A 16,238-nucleotide genomic window follows, 5' to 3' on the forward strand; every position below is an offset into this window, starting at 1 on the left:
ACTCACCAATGCAGCAGCAGAAACACCTCTTGCCCAAGAACCTGCAATGGTCCCTGGACCCTGCTGATTGGAATAGTTGCGCTCACCGACGCAGCAGCAGAAACACTAGTTTTCCTCCTAGACCACAAGGAGGACCGAGGAAGGTCGGATTTACTGGCTCTTACCTATGCATTCTTGAAAACCTGCACCCTTGCCTGTCCTCCTAGACCACAAAGAGGACCGAGAAAAATCAGATTTAGTGGCCCTTACCGACGCATTCTCTAAAACCTGTTAGAGTCCTAAGCATTCTCCTGTTAGTATTGGGACCTTACCCGTGTCCCATAAAGATGTTATGCCCCAAAAATGAAGTAGAGGGCCATATCCTGAGGGAGGGAAGGGATCTCCAGAGTTGGTAGAGTAATGCCTTTTGTCTTCGTTTATACGAAGAGGAAGGATACAATTTCTGAGGCTCCCCATATTCTAGCTTCAGGAATAGGTTTTGTTAGGCCTGCTTGTCTGAGGAGGGATCCTAAAATTCCAGATAGTCCCCCATACGATGGGGCTTTGGGCAAAAATTATGTCTTTCTCATTGGTGAGCTCAGGTGCCTAAAGAAGGTAACAGAGTCCAGAAATTTATACTAGAAATCATTCTTATAGGAGAAACTAGAAAAGCACCAGAGACAGGAAGTGGTTTTTAGAAGCGGGACTAGCCTCGGAGAAGAGAGGCAAGAGAAAGTTTGTCTGGCAGGCATTAGGACCCAGGAGGCAAGGGTTAGGGTAGATAGAATAGATGAGCGAGTCTCGCTTGGGCGACATGACTTTGAGAGTTCTGCTCATGGCTGCAGGGTCAACGAACTTGTTGTCAGGACCCCGGAGCTGAATGGCTTTCCTCCCTGTCGACCCTCAGTTCAGCCCAGAAGTACAGGAATAGTGGAAGCTGGTTCCAGGCAAAGCAACGCTCCCAACTCCAAAGAGTTGGGGGTTGTTAGAGAGCCCTTTCCCAGAAAGCCTGACACCTGTGTCTTTAGTCTGGCGGCCGCACTAGTCGCTTTTAACGGGTCAACAGGTGCCCAGTATTTAGCCCCCAAATTCTAAGGAAAAATAGGATGGAATAGCAAGTGAAAGGGGTCCAATGGTACTCACTGCTTGGCGATAGGCGATAGTCCCTTGGTGGTCGCCAAAATGTGTCCGGAATTCGTTCCTTCCAGTAGGTTCTTGGTATCGCTGACTTCAAGAATGAAGCTGCGGACCCTCGCAGTGAGTGTTACAGTTCTTAAAGATGGTGTGTCCAGAGTTTGTTCCTTTTGATGTTCAGATGTGTCCAGAGTTTCTTCCTTCTGGTGGGTTCGTGGTCTTGCTGACTTCAGGAGTGAAGCCGCAGACCTTCGCAGTGAGTGTTACAGCTCTTAAAGGTGGCGTGTCCAGAGTTGTTTTTTCCTCCTGGTGGGTTCGTGGTCTCGCTGGCTTCAGGAGTGAAGCCGTAGACCTTTGCGGTGAGTGTTACAGCATAAAGGCAGTGTGGACCCAAAGAGTGAGCAGCAGCAAGATTTATCAGGAAGAGCGAAAGAACAAAGCTTCCACAGCATGGAAGGGGACCCGAGCAGGTTGCCGCTGCTGGCTCGGGTGGCCTGCTTTTAGTGCCTTATTTGGCCCCACCCACATCCTGCTGATTGGTCCATTTTACAGAGAGCTGATTGGTCCATTTTACAGATTGTGGATTGGTCTGTTTTACAATCCTTTACCTAGACAGAAAAGTTCTCCAAGTCCCCACCCAACCCAGAAGCCCAGCCGGCTTCACCTCTCAATGGGATGATCTGTTGGTGATGGGATGATCTGTTCGGCAAACCACCATGGCACATGTTTACCTATGTAACAAACCTGAACATCCTGCACATGTACCCTTGAATTTAAAATAAAAGTTGAAGCAAAAAATGTATTTCCAATGAAAATTTACCATTTGATGTGAGATGTGCCATAATCTCTGTCCTACCTTCTTAAGGACACTGGATGAAATCAATATCTACTGGAAAGAGTAAAAATATTAAATAATTGAAGCAAAATGGATTGGAAGCCCAAAATTTGGAGATTTTCTTGGGGTGCTCTGTGGTAGTAAGATTAATGCCCCTCCCCCACATCGTATCCATGGCCAAGTCTCCAGAACCTATGAACATGCTACTTTACATAGCAAAAGGGACTTTGCAGATGTTATTAAGTCAAGGATTTGGGGATGGGGTGATTATTCTGGATTATGCAGGTGGACCTGGTGTGTCCTTAGAAGAAAGAGGTGAAAGAGTCAGAGGAGAGAAGGAGATGTGAAGAAGGAAGCAGAGAGAGAGATTTGAGGCTACTACACTGTTGGTTTTTAAGATGGATGAAATTCAGGCAGCCTCTGGAAGCTGGAAAAGGCTATCTGCCTAGAGCCTCCAGAGGAGTGTAGCTGCATCAATACCTTGACTTTGGCTCATTGAAACCCATTTCAGACTTCTGACCTCCAGAACTGTAAGAAAATAAATCTGTGAAATTTTAAGTCACCAAGTTTGTGGTAATTTGTTACAGCCACTAAAGGAAACTAGTATATTCTCCCCTAAAACATATACAAAAATGAAAGATCAATAACATTGCTTCTTTATTTTTTCCTTCTTATAATATTATTTGTTGTGCCTTGCCTTTCAATAAAATGTGATTATTCATAATCAAAGGTGATTGTTACCCATGATCTCTGATTTAGCAACATTTTCATGTAATATTTCTTGATTTAACTAGATTAATATCAGCAAATGACTTAGTAAATAGTGCTTCAAATGAAATGGCATAAAACAAGATAAACTCCTTGGAACCCTTTCACATTGAATTAAACTTAAAACATCTTCGTGAAGAAAACTAACCTTTAATTGACTGTGTACTGTTATCTGTGTCTCTCGCTAGATTGTAAACTGCATGAAGTTTGGGAAGAATATTTGCCTGTTTATTACAGTATTTTTGGTTTCTTGCACAGGAAGCTATTTATTGATAGTGTTGACATAAAATCACAAGCTGTATACATTTGGAGAGAACTTTTTTTTTTGAGACAGGGTCTTATTCTATCACCCAGAATGGAATGCAGTGGCAAGATCTCGACACTGCAGCCTCGAACTCCCTGGCTCCAGCAATCCATTCACCTCAGCCTCCTGAGTAGCTGGAACTGAAGCTACAGGTGCATGCCACCACACCCAGCTAAGTTTTTGCATTTTTTGTAGAGATGGTTGATTTTGCCATTGCCCAGGCTGCTCTTGAACTCGTGGTTTCAGGTGATCTGCCTGCCTCGTCCCCTCGAAGTGCTGAGATTACAGGCGTGAGCCACTGCAGCCTCCTCTCCCACAACCTGCAGCTTGGGAAGTAGAGCCTACCACAGCAACCAAAAGCAGGCTCTTGGAGGAAGGGAGGGCATTACAGAAGTTTTATGGTTGGTGGATTGGCTAGACACACATATTTAACAGGTTATGGGGGGCTATGAATATTCATGAGGGGCAGTCACACAATAGTGGTATGTAAACATGTATGTTACATGCATTCTGTGTTCACTTTGTGGTGGAGACTTAACATTAAAATGCAGGAAAATTAGGCTTTCTATGTCAAAAGGTGAAACAAAGGACATAGAGGCACCCTGTGTGCAGCCTCCATGGACTGGTCAGAACCAGTCTGTGGGCGATGGTCGCTTATCAGGAGGGAAGGCTGATCAGTTGTCATGTGGAAACTGCAAGAGGGGAGGGGAGTCTGGCCGTGGCATTAGGTGGAGTGAGCTAGGTGAAGTCAGCCAAGGAATGAGTCTTTGTTCTTTGTTTTCCATGGGTTTCTGTTTAACTCAGTGGAAAAAGTCCAATGGCAGTTAGCAGGGGAGGGAGGGAATATAATGAGGTGTGAATTATCTCTCATCTTGTCATGGTTGGGAAACTTAGTTTTTAAGGTTTCTGGGGTCTCCTTGGCCAAGAGGGTCTGTTCAGTTGGTGGAGGAGCTAAGGATTTTATTTTTATTTCACAATAAAATGAATGAATTAAACATTTAGTGTAAGTCCAACGTTTTATTTCTTGCAAAGTTACCTAACATTTTTTCTCTACTACATAGCACTCATACAAATGATTTCTCTCTTTCTTGCATGCACACACACATTCTGTTTCACTAATTGTTGAACGCAACTAATATTTTATCAGATTTGAGTAATTATTCAAGAATTACATCATTACAGTGAATTATAGTGTTTCTGAAAACAGTAAGCAGAAAAGATGATTAGTAAATGTTAGCATAAAATGAAATGAAATGTGAAAGTGGCTGATATCTGGGTGCCTAAGGACCTTGTCTCACAGAGTTCTCAAAGTCAGCAGCAGCCAGTCTCAGGGCCCGCTCATAGTACTCCAGGGCTTCATTCATATTTCCTTTCAATTTGTAGACGAACCCAAGGAGGCTCAAACTTTCCAGATCTAATGCATTTCTCTGAAGTTTCCTTAAAACCAATTTCTTCAAAGAATTGATACTTTTATCCCTTGTTAATGTTGCCTGTTCCATTTTTATAGCTTTTAAATAATGGATAATTGCATTGACATCAGATTTCTTTTGAAATTCCTGAAACCGACCATAGTGAAAATGTATGTCTTGCATTGTTTCTTCTACCACTGGTTTCATGCATAACACTTTTTGAAAAGTCTCTTCAGCTTTTCTGTGATTGCCTGCTTCTATATACATTCTTGCCAGGTCTAGATGAGCCACCTCAAATGTGGGCTTTTTTTCCACTGCAGATTCAAAATGAAATATGGCTGATCTTATCATTTTGTCTAGCTTTTCTCTATTCTGCCCTCTAGGCTGCCCTTTTGTAGCCTCCTTGATTTGGATCATTTGTGCCCTGTAGCAAAGCCCTATCTGGTGATGCAATAAGACAGAAGTGGGTGTTTCCTGCAAAGCCTTTTTTAATAACTCAAGAGCTTTATCCACTGAGCCTTTTCTTCGGTAAAACTTGGCTGCATATCGAAAGACATAGGTATGTGAGGACATGTTGGCCAGAGCTTCTTCAATGTACTTTTCTCCTTCAGCTTCCTGTCCTTCATCCTGAAGCTTCAGGGCAAGGAGAACCTTAATATATCCATTGTCTGGATTTAAACGGACAGCCTGCCTTAGGGGAAGCAAAGAAAATGGCCTGTAATATTTTGTGGCTAATTTAAAGCCATCCAGGCGATAGGCAGAGATTGCGTACCCAGCGCTGGATTCAGGGTTTTCAGGGTCCTCTTCAAGCACCTTTTCAAAGCAGGCCTTGGCCCGTTCATAATTCTTTCCTCCACACTTCAGCAAGGCCCATCCTTCCTCACAGTCTATTTCTGGACACTCCATTCTATAGCGGAAGGGATTTGAAAGCTTCTTGCAAATGTTCTCCACCTTGTCCAGGTAAGTCTGGGCTTCTGCCAGTCTGCCCATGTGGTAATACACCCAGGCAAAGTTGCCCCAGGTCACCAGACTCCTCACATTTGCTTGGTTGTCAGGTTCTTTCTGCATTAAGTCTTCAGCTTCTTTTAAGCTCTTCAGGGCTTCCTCATTCTGGCCTTTCAGGTGTTTCACATAGGCTAGTAGGTTGTGTATTCCCACACTGTATTTGGTGTCTAGGAATTCAATCTGATCTAAGACTCTGTTTTCTAAATCAGGCATTTCATCATCATCAATGGATAACTTCCATGTAAAGTGACATCTCAATTGCTCCAGACTATCCTTGACCTGATGATCATCACCATTTGTACTGTAAGAACAAAAACAGATTATTTTTTTTGTTAGGTGAGGAAGAGCTAAAAGAAAAAAGTCAGATAAAATACTTTGTATTTTAGTGCTTATCCTTGAAAGGATCAACTTACTTAGGTTTCATTAAAGTTAATGTATTTTTAAGTTATTCATGGACTGTCGATATTGTTTGCTTGGCTTCATATGCTGGCTAGAACAATTTCCAGCCAAGTAACTATTCTGTACTTGTGAGTCCTATTTATAGAATGGAGATAATGATAGTATTTATCACACTGGGTTTGGTGAGGATTAATAAACTTATATGTGTAAAGCACTTAGAGCATATTATATGCTATATAAGAGTTTCTTATTTTAATATTAAGATAATTAGGACAGAGGTCAGTTAGAAATGCAGAACCTTACGAAACATTGACTTTAGGACCTTACTATGCATGTAATGCAACAAATTGAGACCACATGAAAGAGATAATATTTGACCAGGTTTTTTTTTTTTGTCATTTTTTTACTTGGAAATAATTATAGATTCACGGAAAGTTGCAAAGACAGTATAGAGATCCAGTGTATCCTTCACCCAATTTCTCCAATGATTATATCTTACACAACTATAATACAGTAGTTCAAGACTAGAAAATTGACATTGGTACAACAATGCTTTTGTATAGTGCTATGTCATTTTTTTCACGTGAGCCTATGAGACCACCACTTTGATAAAGAAACGGAACTACTCTTCACTACCACGTCTCCCTCGTATTACCCCTTTATGGTCACATCTGTCAACTCCTCACCTGTACTCCCCTAACCCTTGGTAACCACTAATTTGTTCTTCATCTCTGTAATTTTGTCATTTCAAGAATGTCATATAGGCTGGGTGTGGTGGCTCACACCTGTAATCCCAGCACTATGGGAGGCCAAGGCAGGCAGATCATTTGAGGGCAGGAGTTTGAGACCAGCTGCCCAACATGGTGAAATCCTGTCTCTACTAAAAATACAAAAAAAAAAAAAATTAGGTGGGCATGGTTGTGCCTGCCTGTAGTCCCAGCTACTTGGGAGACTGAGGCAGGAGAATTGCTTGCGCCCGAGAGGCAGAAGTTGCAGTGAGCTGAGATCGTGCCACTGCACTCTGGCCTAGGTAATAGAGAGAAACTCAGTCTCAAAAAAAAAAAAAAAAGTCATCTAAATGGAGACTTTCATATAAAAGGATAGTTCAATATACAAAAATTAATCAACATGATATACCACATTAACAGAATGAAGGGAAAAAATACATGACCATCTCAATTGATGCAGGAAAAGCATTTGACAAAATTCAACACCCTTTATGAAAAAAACAACAGACTACAGACTACTAATACAGGGGAGCTATCTTAGCACAATTAAAGCCATATATGAAAAACCTACAGCTAGTATCATATTCAGTGGTGAAAAAGGGAAAGCTTTTTCTCCACGATCAGGAATGAGGTAAGATGCTCCTTTCACCACTTCTATTCAACATGGTACTGGAAGTTCTAGTCAGAGCAATTAGGAATGAAAAAGAAATACAAGACATCTAAGTTGGAAAGGAAGAAGTAAGATTATCTCTGTTCACAAATGGCATAATTTTATATGTAGAAAATTCTAAGGATTCTACACATTAACAAAAAAATTCAGCAAAATTGCAGGATACAAAATCTACATGAAAAATCAGTCATATTTCTATACAGTAACAATTTAAAAATCCCAAAAGGAAATTAAGAAAACAATCCCATTTACAATAGCATCAAAAAGAATATAATATTTAGCAATAAACTTAATCGAGGAGGCAAAAGACTTGTACACTGGAAACTATAAGACTGCTGAAAGAAATTAAAGAAGCAATAAATAAATGGAAGGACATCCTTTGTTCGTGGATTAGAAGACATAATAGTAAGATGTCAATACTACCCAAAGTGATCTACAAATTCAACGCAATCTTAATAAAAATCCCAATGACATTTTTTGCAGAAATAGAAAAATTCAACCTAAAATTCATATGAAATGTCAAGGGATCTCAAATAGCTAAAGCAATCTTGAAAAAGAAGAACAAAGTTGGATGTCTCACACTTTCTGATTTCAAAACTTACTACAAAGCTACAGTAATCACAACATTACAGCATTGGTATAAGGACAGATGTATAGACCAGTGAAATAGAACAGAAAGCCCTGAAAAAAACCCTTACTTATCTGGCTGTATTAGTTAGCTCAGAATGTCATAACTCAATATAACAGAGTGGGTATCTTAAACAACAGAAATTTATTTTCTTACAGTTCTGGAGGCTAGAAGTCCTAGATGAAGGTGACAACCAATTTGGTTCCTGGTAAGGAATTTCTTCCTGGATCGCAGATGGCTCCTTCTTGCTGCATCCTTAAGTGGCCTTTCCTCAGTGGCAGAGAGAGAGAGAGTGAGCTTTGGTGTCTAAGGACACCAGCTCTGTTGGATTAAGGCCTCGCTCTTATGATTTTATTTAACCTTTATTATCTCTTTTTAGACTCTATCTCCAAATAACAGTTCAACATAAGAGGGTTAAGACTTCAACATAAGAATTTGGGGCAGGAGTGGGTGGGGAGTGCACAATTTAGTCCATAACAATGGTGGAATGATTTTCAATAAGAATGACAAGACCATCTAATGGAGAAAGGATGGTCTTTTCAACAAATGGTGTGGGAAAGCTGGATATACGATGAAAAAGGGTAAAGTTGGACCCTTACTTTATGCCATATACAAAAATTAACTCAAAATGGATGAAAGACCTAAATGTAAGACCTAAAATTATAAAACTCAGAAGAAAGGAAAAAGCTTCACAACATTGGATTTGGCAATTGGCAATGATTCGTTAGATATGATACCAAAATCACAGGCAATAACAGTAAAAATAGTTAAGCTGGACTTCACCAAAATTAAAAACTTTTATGCATGGAAGGATACTATCAACAGAGTGATAAGACAAATCACAGAATGAAGGAAAATATTTGCAAGTTATATATCTGATAAGGGATTAATATACAGAATAGATAAAGAACCTCTACAACTCAGCAATAAAAAACAAACAACTGATCAAAAAATGGGCAAAGGACTTAAATAGACATTTCCCAAAAGAAAATATACAATGGCCAATAAACATATGCAAAGATGCTCACTATCACTAATCAGTGAAATGCAAATAAAAACCACAATGAGATACCACTTCATGTCTGTTAGGTTGGCTATTATTAAAAAAAAAAAAACCAGGAAATAACAAATATTGGTGAGAATCTGGAGAAATGTGCACTGCTAGTAGGAATGTAAAAGGTGGCAAGTGCTGTGAAAAATGGTAGGGTAATTCCTCAGAAAAATTAACCATAGAATTACCATTTCATCCAGCAATTCCACTTTTGGTTTTATACTCAAAAAGAAGTGAAAGCAGAGACTCAAGTAGATATTTATTTGTCCATATTCATAGCAGCATTATTCACATAGCAAAAGGTGGGAACAACTGAAATGTTCATTGATGGATGAATGGATAAACAAAATGTGGTATATACATACAATGGAATATTCAGCCTTAAAAAAGAAAAGACATTGTGATACATGTTACAACATGGATAAACTTTGAAGGTATTATGTTAAGTGAAATAAGCCAGTCACAAAAGGACAATATTGTATGATTCAATTTATATAAGCTACCTAGAGTAGGCACATTCATAAAGAAAGAAAGTAGAATAGTGATTTACAGGGACTAGGGTGCCAGGTCTGTCCCACAGACCCTGGCTGATGGATGAAATGAGTACTCAGACACAGGTATGCAGTGTAAGAGCAGCTAGGTGACTGCCTGGTTCTAGTGGCCAGAGAACTTCCCCGAGAAGCTGGAGCTGCTTACTTTTTTATTCAGTGCAGGCACAATGCCGAAAACCTGGAGCCAACACAACCTGTAGGGAATTAACATATATTGTTCCCCTTTCAGGGAACATCACGAATGTGGATGATCAAAGGTCAGTTCCTGGTCAACATAAATAAACAAGCCTGTTTAAGATACATTCCCCCACACTCCCTTGTACCTACTCCTTGCCCTCTGCCTCAGGGTTATAGAACAGCTGCCTTCAGCTATTCTCCCCCAGGGCTCTGCAGAACCTTCTGACCTTTCAGAAGGCTTGCATTCTTTCCCTATAGTTTTTCCCATCACTCTGACTGATCCTCCACACTGGGGGAGGAAAGAATAGGAAATTATTGTTTAATGAGTACAGAGTTTCAGTTTAGGAAGATGAAAAATTTTTGGAGATGGATGGTGGTCATGGTTGCACAATAAAGTGAATGTATTTAATGTCATAGAACTGTACACTTAAAAATGGTTAAGGCCGGGCGCGGTGGCTCACGCTTGTAATCCCAGCACTTTGGGAGGCCGAGGCGGGCGGATCACGAGGTCAGGAGATCGAGACCACGGTGAAACCCCGTCTCTACTAAAAATACAAAAAAATTAGCCGGGCGTGGTGGCGGGCGCCTGTAGTCCCAGCTACTCGGAGAGGCTGAGGCAGGAGAATGGCGTGAACCCGGGAGGCGGAGCTTGCAGTGAGCCGAGATTGCGCCACTGCACTCCAGCCTGGGTGACAGAGCGAGACTCCGTCTCAAAAAAAAAAAAAAAAAAAAAAAAAATGGTTAAAATGGTGGATTTTATGTTATATATGTTTTACCATAATAAAACAATTTATGATTTATTTATGGCAAAGGTGCTCCAAACAAAGTAAATAGAAAAATAATAAAAACGTGGAAAATGTTTGTAATACAGAGAAGATTCTCATCTGTAATATACAAAGTGTTTTTGTAAATTGGTATAGTTCAACAGACCACTGGAAATCTATATGAATAGATAATTTGTAGAAGAGCAAATATAAATGGCCAATAAATATGAAAAAAATGCTCTGGATCAAGACAATGACTCATGCCTATAATCTTAGCACTTTGGGAGGCCAAGGCAGGAGATTTGCTTGAGGCCAGAAGTTTAAGATCAGTCTGGGCAACATAGTAAGACCCTGTCTCTATAAAAAGAAAAAAGATGCCCTAAGCCTCTAGCCACTAGAGAAATGCAAATTAAAGAAGCAATAATTTATAACTTTATTCCACTCAGATTGGCAAGAGTTTAAATGGATGAGGACACAATTTCTGAAGCCATCAATTATTATGGCCTTCAAGATCAATCTGATGAGTCATGAAAATTGATAGTAATTAAAATTAAAATTTTAATTTTAAAATCGTAATTAAAACTAAAATTTTAATTTTAAAATCAAAATTAAAATTAATGATAGTCATTAAAATTACATTTCCTTCAACAAAGGAATTCCACTCCTCAGAATCTATCTCCCAGAAAAAAATAACCAGTACATAAGGATGTATGCTCAAGAATATTCATTACCAACACTGTATATATTAGCAACAAACTGGAAATATTAATAGGGAATGGTTAAATAAATTAAGGTATATCTATACCATAGAATATTATGTAGCCACTAGACTACATGAATTAGAACAAAACTAGTTGAGTTTGATGGACTTTCATAATATACAGTTAATCAAGAAAAGTGAATTGTAAAGAAGTGTCCAAAACACGACCCTATTTTATGAAGAACCAAATCCTTATATATTTGTATGTATGTGATTACTCATGTATGGAGAAATCCATATAAGTATACTTACAGCTCATCAACAAAAAGATAAGCAACCCAACTTAAAAATGGGCAAAGGACTTGAGTGGACAATTCTCCAAAGAAGAATCACAAAGGACTAGCAAACACATGAAAAGATGCTCAACATCAGTAGCCACTAGAAAAATGCTAACCAAAACCATGAGATATCACTTCTCACCCAGTAAGTTGGCCACAATAATAATTTTAAAAAAGGAGAATAGGTGAACAAGTATTGACAGGTGCTATGGTTTGGATAGTTTGATTGTCCCCACCAAATCTCCTACTGAAATTTGATCTCTAGTGTCACAATTTTGGAGGTAGGGCCTAGTGGGATGTGTTTGGATCATAGAGGTATGTCTCTCATGAATGACCTGGTGCCATTCTAGTAGTAGTGAGTGAATTCTCATTGTTGTGAGACTGGATTGGTTCTTGGGGAAATGGATTAATCCTTTGAGAATGGGTTGTTTATAACGTCAGGATGCCCCCTGGGTTTAGACCCTGTTTGTATGTGCTTCCCCTTTGACCTTCTCCAGTGTGTTTTGACACAGCACCAAAACCCTCACCAGAAGCTGAGAAGTTGCCAGCACCATTCTTCTTGTATGGCCTGTGGAACTGTGAGCTAAATAAACCTTTTTTCTTTAGAAATTGCCCAGCCTCAGGTATTCTTCTATAGCAACACAAAAAGGACTAAGACAATAAGGCTGTGGAGAAATTGAAACCTTCATACATTGCTGGTGGGAATGTAAAATGATGCAGCTGCTGTGGAAAACAATGTGGTGGTCCCTCAATAAGTTAAACATACTATTACCATATGACACATTCCTGGGTATACAATCCTGGATGTTCCACATCTGGATATATACTTAAGATACTTAAAAACAGGTGTTCAAATAAAAATTTGCACACACATGTTCATGGCAGCACTATTCATAATGGCCAAAAAATGGAAACAACCCAAATGTTCACCAACTGATGGATAGAAAAACGTAATATATCCATAAAGTGGAATATTATGTAGCCATAAAAAGGAATGAAGTACTGATACATGACACAACATGGATAAACCTTGACAACACTACACTAAATGAAAAAAACTGATCCAAAAGGTCACTGTTGTATTTTTTTTTTTTCCTAATTTGGTCTTGAGGTCTCTCTTGTGAGAGTGGCTACAATCTACAGCCCTGCCTTGAAAGAGCTCCAGGATATTTGGTCATGGATATTTACAATGTGCCTTTCTTGGGATACTTTTTTTTTTTTTTTTTTTTTTGAGACGGAGTCTCGCTCTGTCGCCCAGGCTGGAGTGCAGTGGCACAATCTCGGCTCACTGCAAGCTCCGCCTCCCGGGTTCACGCCATTCTCCTGCCTCAGCCTCTCCGAGTAGCTGGGACTACAGGCGCCCGCCACCACGCCCGGCTAATTTTTTTTTTGTATTTTTAGTAGAGACGGGGTTTCACCGTGGTCTCGATCTCCTGACCTCGTGATCCGCCCGCCTCGGCCTCCCAAAGTGCTGGGATTACAAGCGTGAGCCACCGCGCCCGGCCAGGGATACTTCTTTATTTTGATGAACAGCCTAATGCCTAAGCATCTGATCTATGTCTAGGTTTCCCCTTTTATAGGAAACTTGTTTATAGTGGGCAGATGCCCTTGTGGCTCTTGCCTGACCTGTGTTTAGTTTATTTCTACTGAGACAGCCACTCTCTCAGAAAGCCATGACCAGTAAAGAAGTTGGGTTTGAGTGTGTTGGTCAGGTGAAATACAAAGGAGGCAATTGAAAAAAATAGTATGTGAAATAACAGAAGCAGCTTATTACTTACAGATCCAGAGAGAAGAGGGCAATATGCCTTGCTGGGCCAATGGGAAAGGGGGAGCCATTGAGGACATGCCTTCTCAACCAGCGAGTGGGGAATGTGGGCCCAAGCCTTTATGGGACGCCAGGGCGTTACCTAGGTGGGTTTCCTGTGGAGAGTTCTATTTGGTGGGTTTAGAGCAAGCAGGTGCAAGTTTTGCCAAGGGGTCATGCCGTGACTGAGAGGTGGTCACTGCAGCACATCTGCCTGGTCCATGTGGGGTGGGGGTGGGGTCAGTGGGGGCAAGTCAAATAGGTCATACCCTGCTATGCTATAGGGAAATGGTCACCAGGAGGTAGTTATATAAAGCAGATATCTGGATCAATCACATTGAGGAACTGGAAAAAGGTGGAGAAGTAGAAACTGTCTCAAGGGTGACTGAGCCCTGCTTCTGGAATGAGAAAGTCCAACTTAATATTCAAAAAGGGATGCTTAGGAAATATAAAATTATAAAAATTCATTATAGCCACATAGTATGTGTTTCCAATTATATGAAATATCCACAATAGGCAAATCCATAGAGACAGAAAGCAGATTAACAGTTGCTGGGGCCTGGGGAAAGAGGCAAGTAGGGAGTGACTGCTTAATGGCTATGGAGTTTCTCCACATAGCGAGAAAAATGTTCTTGAACTAGATAGTGATGATGATTGCATAGTAGTATCATGAATATACTAAATACTACTAAATTGTATACTTTAAAGTAATTAAAATGATAAATTTTATTTTACATGTATTTTATCACAATAAAAAATCACACTGCTAACCTGAATAAAATTCTACAAATTATATATATATGTATATTTTTTTTCTGTAGTACATGTTGACATAAACATAAAAGCAAATGAGTTTGCCATATGAAATAATCACATGAGCCCCCACTGGCACCTTTTGGGAAACATTGATTTAAAGGTTTAATGAAATATCATTGAATGTAGAGATCCTGGTCCATATTCAAAGCTACCACTTATTGTCTGTGTGATCTTAACATTTCTAAATCTAATGTTCCTTATTGTAAAATCAGGATCATACAGCCATGCACTGCATAATGATATTTTAGTCCACAAAGGACCACATATTTGGTGGTGGTCCTATAAGATTTTAATGCCACATTTTTGCTGTACCATTTCTATGTTTCAATATGTTTAGATAAACAAATACTTGCCATTGTGTTGCAGCTGCCTACAGTATTCAGTACAGTAACATGCTGCACAGGTTTATAGCCTAGGTGTGTAGTAGGCTATACTGTCTAGGTTTGATGTTTGCATAATGATGAAATTGCCTAACAGCTAAATTTCTCAGAGTATATCCCCATCGTTACACGATGCATGACTGTGTAAGTACCTGCCTCATAAGTATCTTTTGAGAATTAAATGGAATAATTTACATAACACTTTTAGAAGCCAGGCTGGCACTTAATAAGAATTCAGGAAGTGATAACTACCTTTATAACATTTAATATTATTATTATTTTAATTATCAGTACCAACTCCATCTGTTTACAGAGGAGGGTTCATCATAGGCCTGTAATGTGCATTTTCTAGAATTTTTACCCTTCAAAATTTTGCCCACTGGAGCACTGAGGGAAAAATTTACAAATCAGTATTAAGTAATTTTTTTTTTTTTTTTTTTGAGACAGACGTCCTACTCTGTTGCCCAGGCTGGAGTGCAGTGGTGCAATCTCAGCTCACTGCAACTTCCGCCTCCTGGGTTCAAGCGATTCTCCTGCCTCAGCCTCCCGAGTAGCTGGGACTACAGGCATGTGCTACCATGCCCAAATTTTTGTATTTTTAGTAGAGATGGGGTTTCACCATGTTGGCCAGGATGGTCTCCAACTCCTGACCTCAGGTGATCTGCTCACCTTGGCCTCCCAAAGTGCTGGGATTACAAGCGTGAGCCACCTCTCCCGGCCTAAGTAATGGTTTTTAAATCAGCTGAGAAATTCCCACATTAGGCCCTTTAGGTAAGGAAGATAACGGATCTTCCCAAGCAGATGTGGATCATCTTCAGTCAAGGATGTACCATGAGCCTGGAGTTTCCAGGGAAGAGGCAATCTGTTTATCTTAAGCTCAGTCTGATTGAGAAAACCTGTTGTAAGAGGCCAGCAGTGCAGAAAGTGAGACCAGAAGCCTATGGAGGAAGGCTGTGAGCTTTTCCTACCACATCTCCACTCTATTACCCACAAGACATCAGAGAGGCTGCAAGACTGAGGCTTTCACATTCTTGTGGGTCCTGCTTTTTCTCTGGTAAAGAACCCGCAGAAAGCAATGCCTCTACTCAGACAAGCTGTCCATTCCTTCCCCAGATCAGACAGAAGTGAATCTGATGGGAAAGAATCTCTCAGATTGGGATCATTTTCTCTCTTCCTGCAAAACTCTTTTCCCATTTCCCTCCCCTTCTCTGGGCTATAGCATGAGGTAAGCTTCCTCAAGTTCATGCTAACAAACATAAAAATGCATTAATTAAACAATTTATGTATGTGTGAACGTGCACACACATGCATGCACACATTCAGTCCATATGCAGATACTCAAATTGAGGAATTAGAAAACCTGACCTCACTGAGACCTAACCTGTTGAAATAGTATTTAATTACCATTTTTTCAAAAACTTTAGACATTATGGCAGAGAAGCAAAGAAATCCTTACCTCATGGTTGCTGTGAATTAGGCAGCCTTTCTGCAGGGTTTTGCTTAGCCAGGCTCCTCTGAGATCTGGCTATTCTGTCTTGTGGATTTTCAGTTACGTTTAAACCCCAAGACAGGGTTATATAAGGGAGCTAGACAGCAGCCAATGGTGTAAGCTGTGGGTGTGTCCTTGCAAGTTGGAAACCTCGGGAAACCGAAAGGAGAAAGTGAAACTAAAGCTAGCTGAATTCCTGCTGGGGGGGGCGGGGAATGAAACTTTGTTTCTATTTTGATAAAACAGATAAACTGCAGACCTGCAACCATAGATGTTTCTAGTGCTGCAGAAACCCAATGACTGGCCAGC

The 16,238-nt window shown here is 40.2% G+C and overlaps 2 protein-coding genes across 4 annotated transcripts in view; one reads left to right on the forward strand and one right to left on the reverse strand.

The window, feature by feature from the left end:
* The window catches only part of LIPA (lipase A, lysosomal acid type), a 216,059-nt gene that overhangs the window by 6,618 nt on the left and 193,203 nt on the right, over positions 1 to 16,238 (forward strand). The gene's annotated exons all lie outside the window — the stretch shown is intronic.
* Positions 1,512 to 16,023, reverse strand: IFIT1 (interferon induced protein with tetratricopeptide repeats 1). The gene is made up of 2 exons (XM_032137216.2): positions 15,897 to 16,023; positions 1,512 to 5,735 (listed from the first exon to the last, which is right to left on the reverse strand). Exons 1-2 carry the CDS (start codon positions 15,899 to 15,901, stop codon positions 4,301 to 4,303), a joined length of 1,440 nt encoding a protein of 479 aa, XP_031993107.1. The 5' UTR covers positions 15,902 to 16,023; the 3' UTR covers positions 1,512 to 4,300.

This window comes from Hylobates moloch, unplaced genomic scaffold (assembly GCF_009828535.3).
Source record: "Hylobates moloch isolate HMO894 unplaced genomic scaffold, HMol_V3 SCAFFOLD_3, whole genome shotgun sequence".
NCBI classification, from domain to species: domain Eukaryota; kingdom Metazoa; phylum Chordata; class Mammalia; order Primates; family Hylobatidae; genus Hylobates; species Hylobates moloch.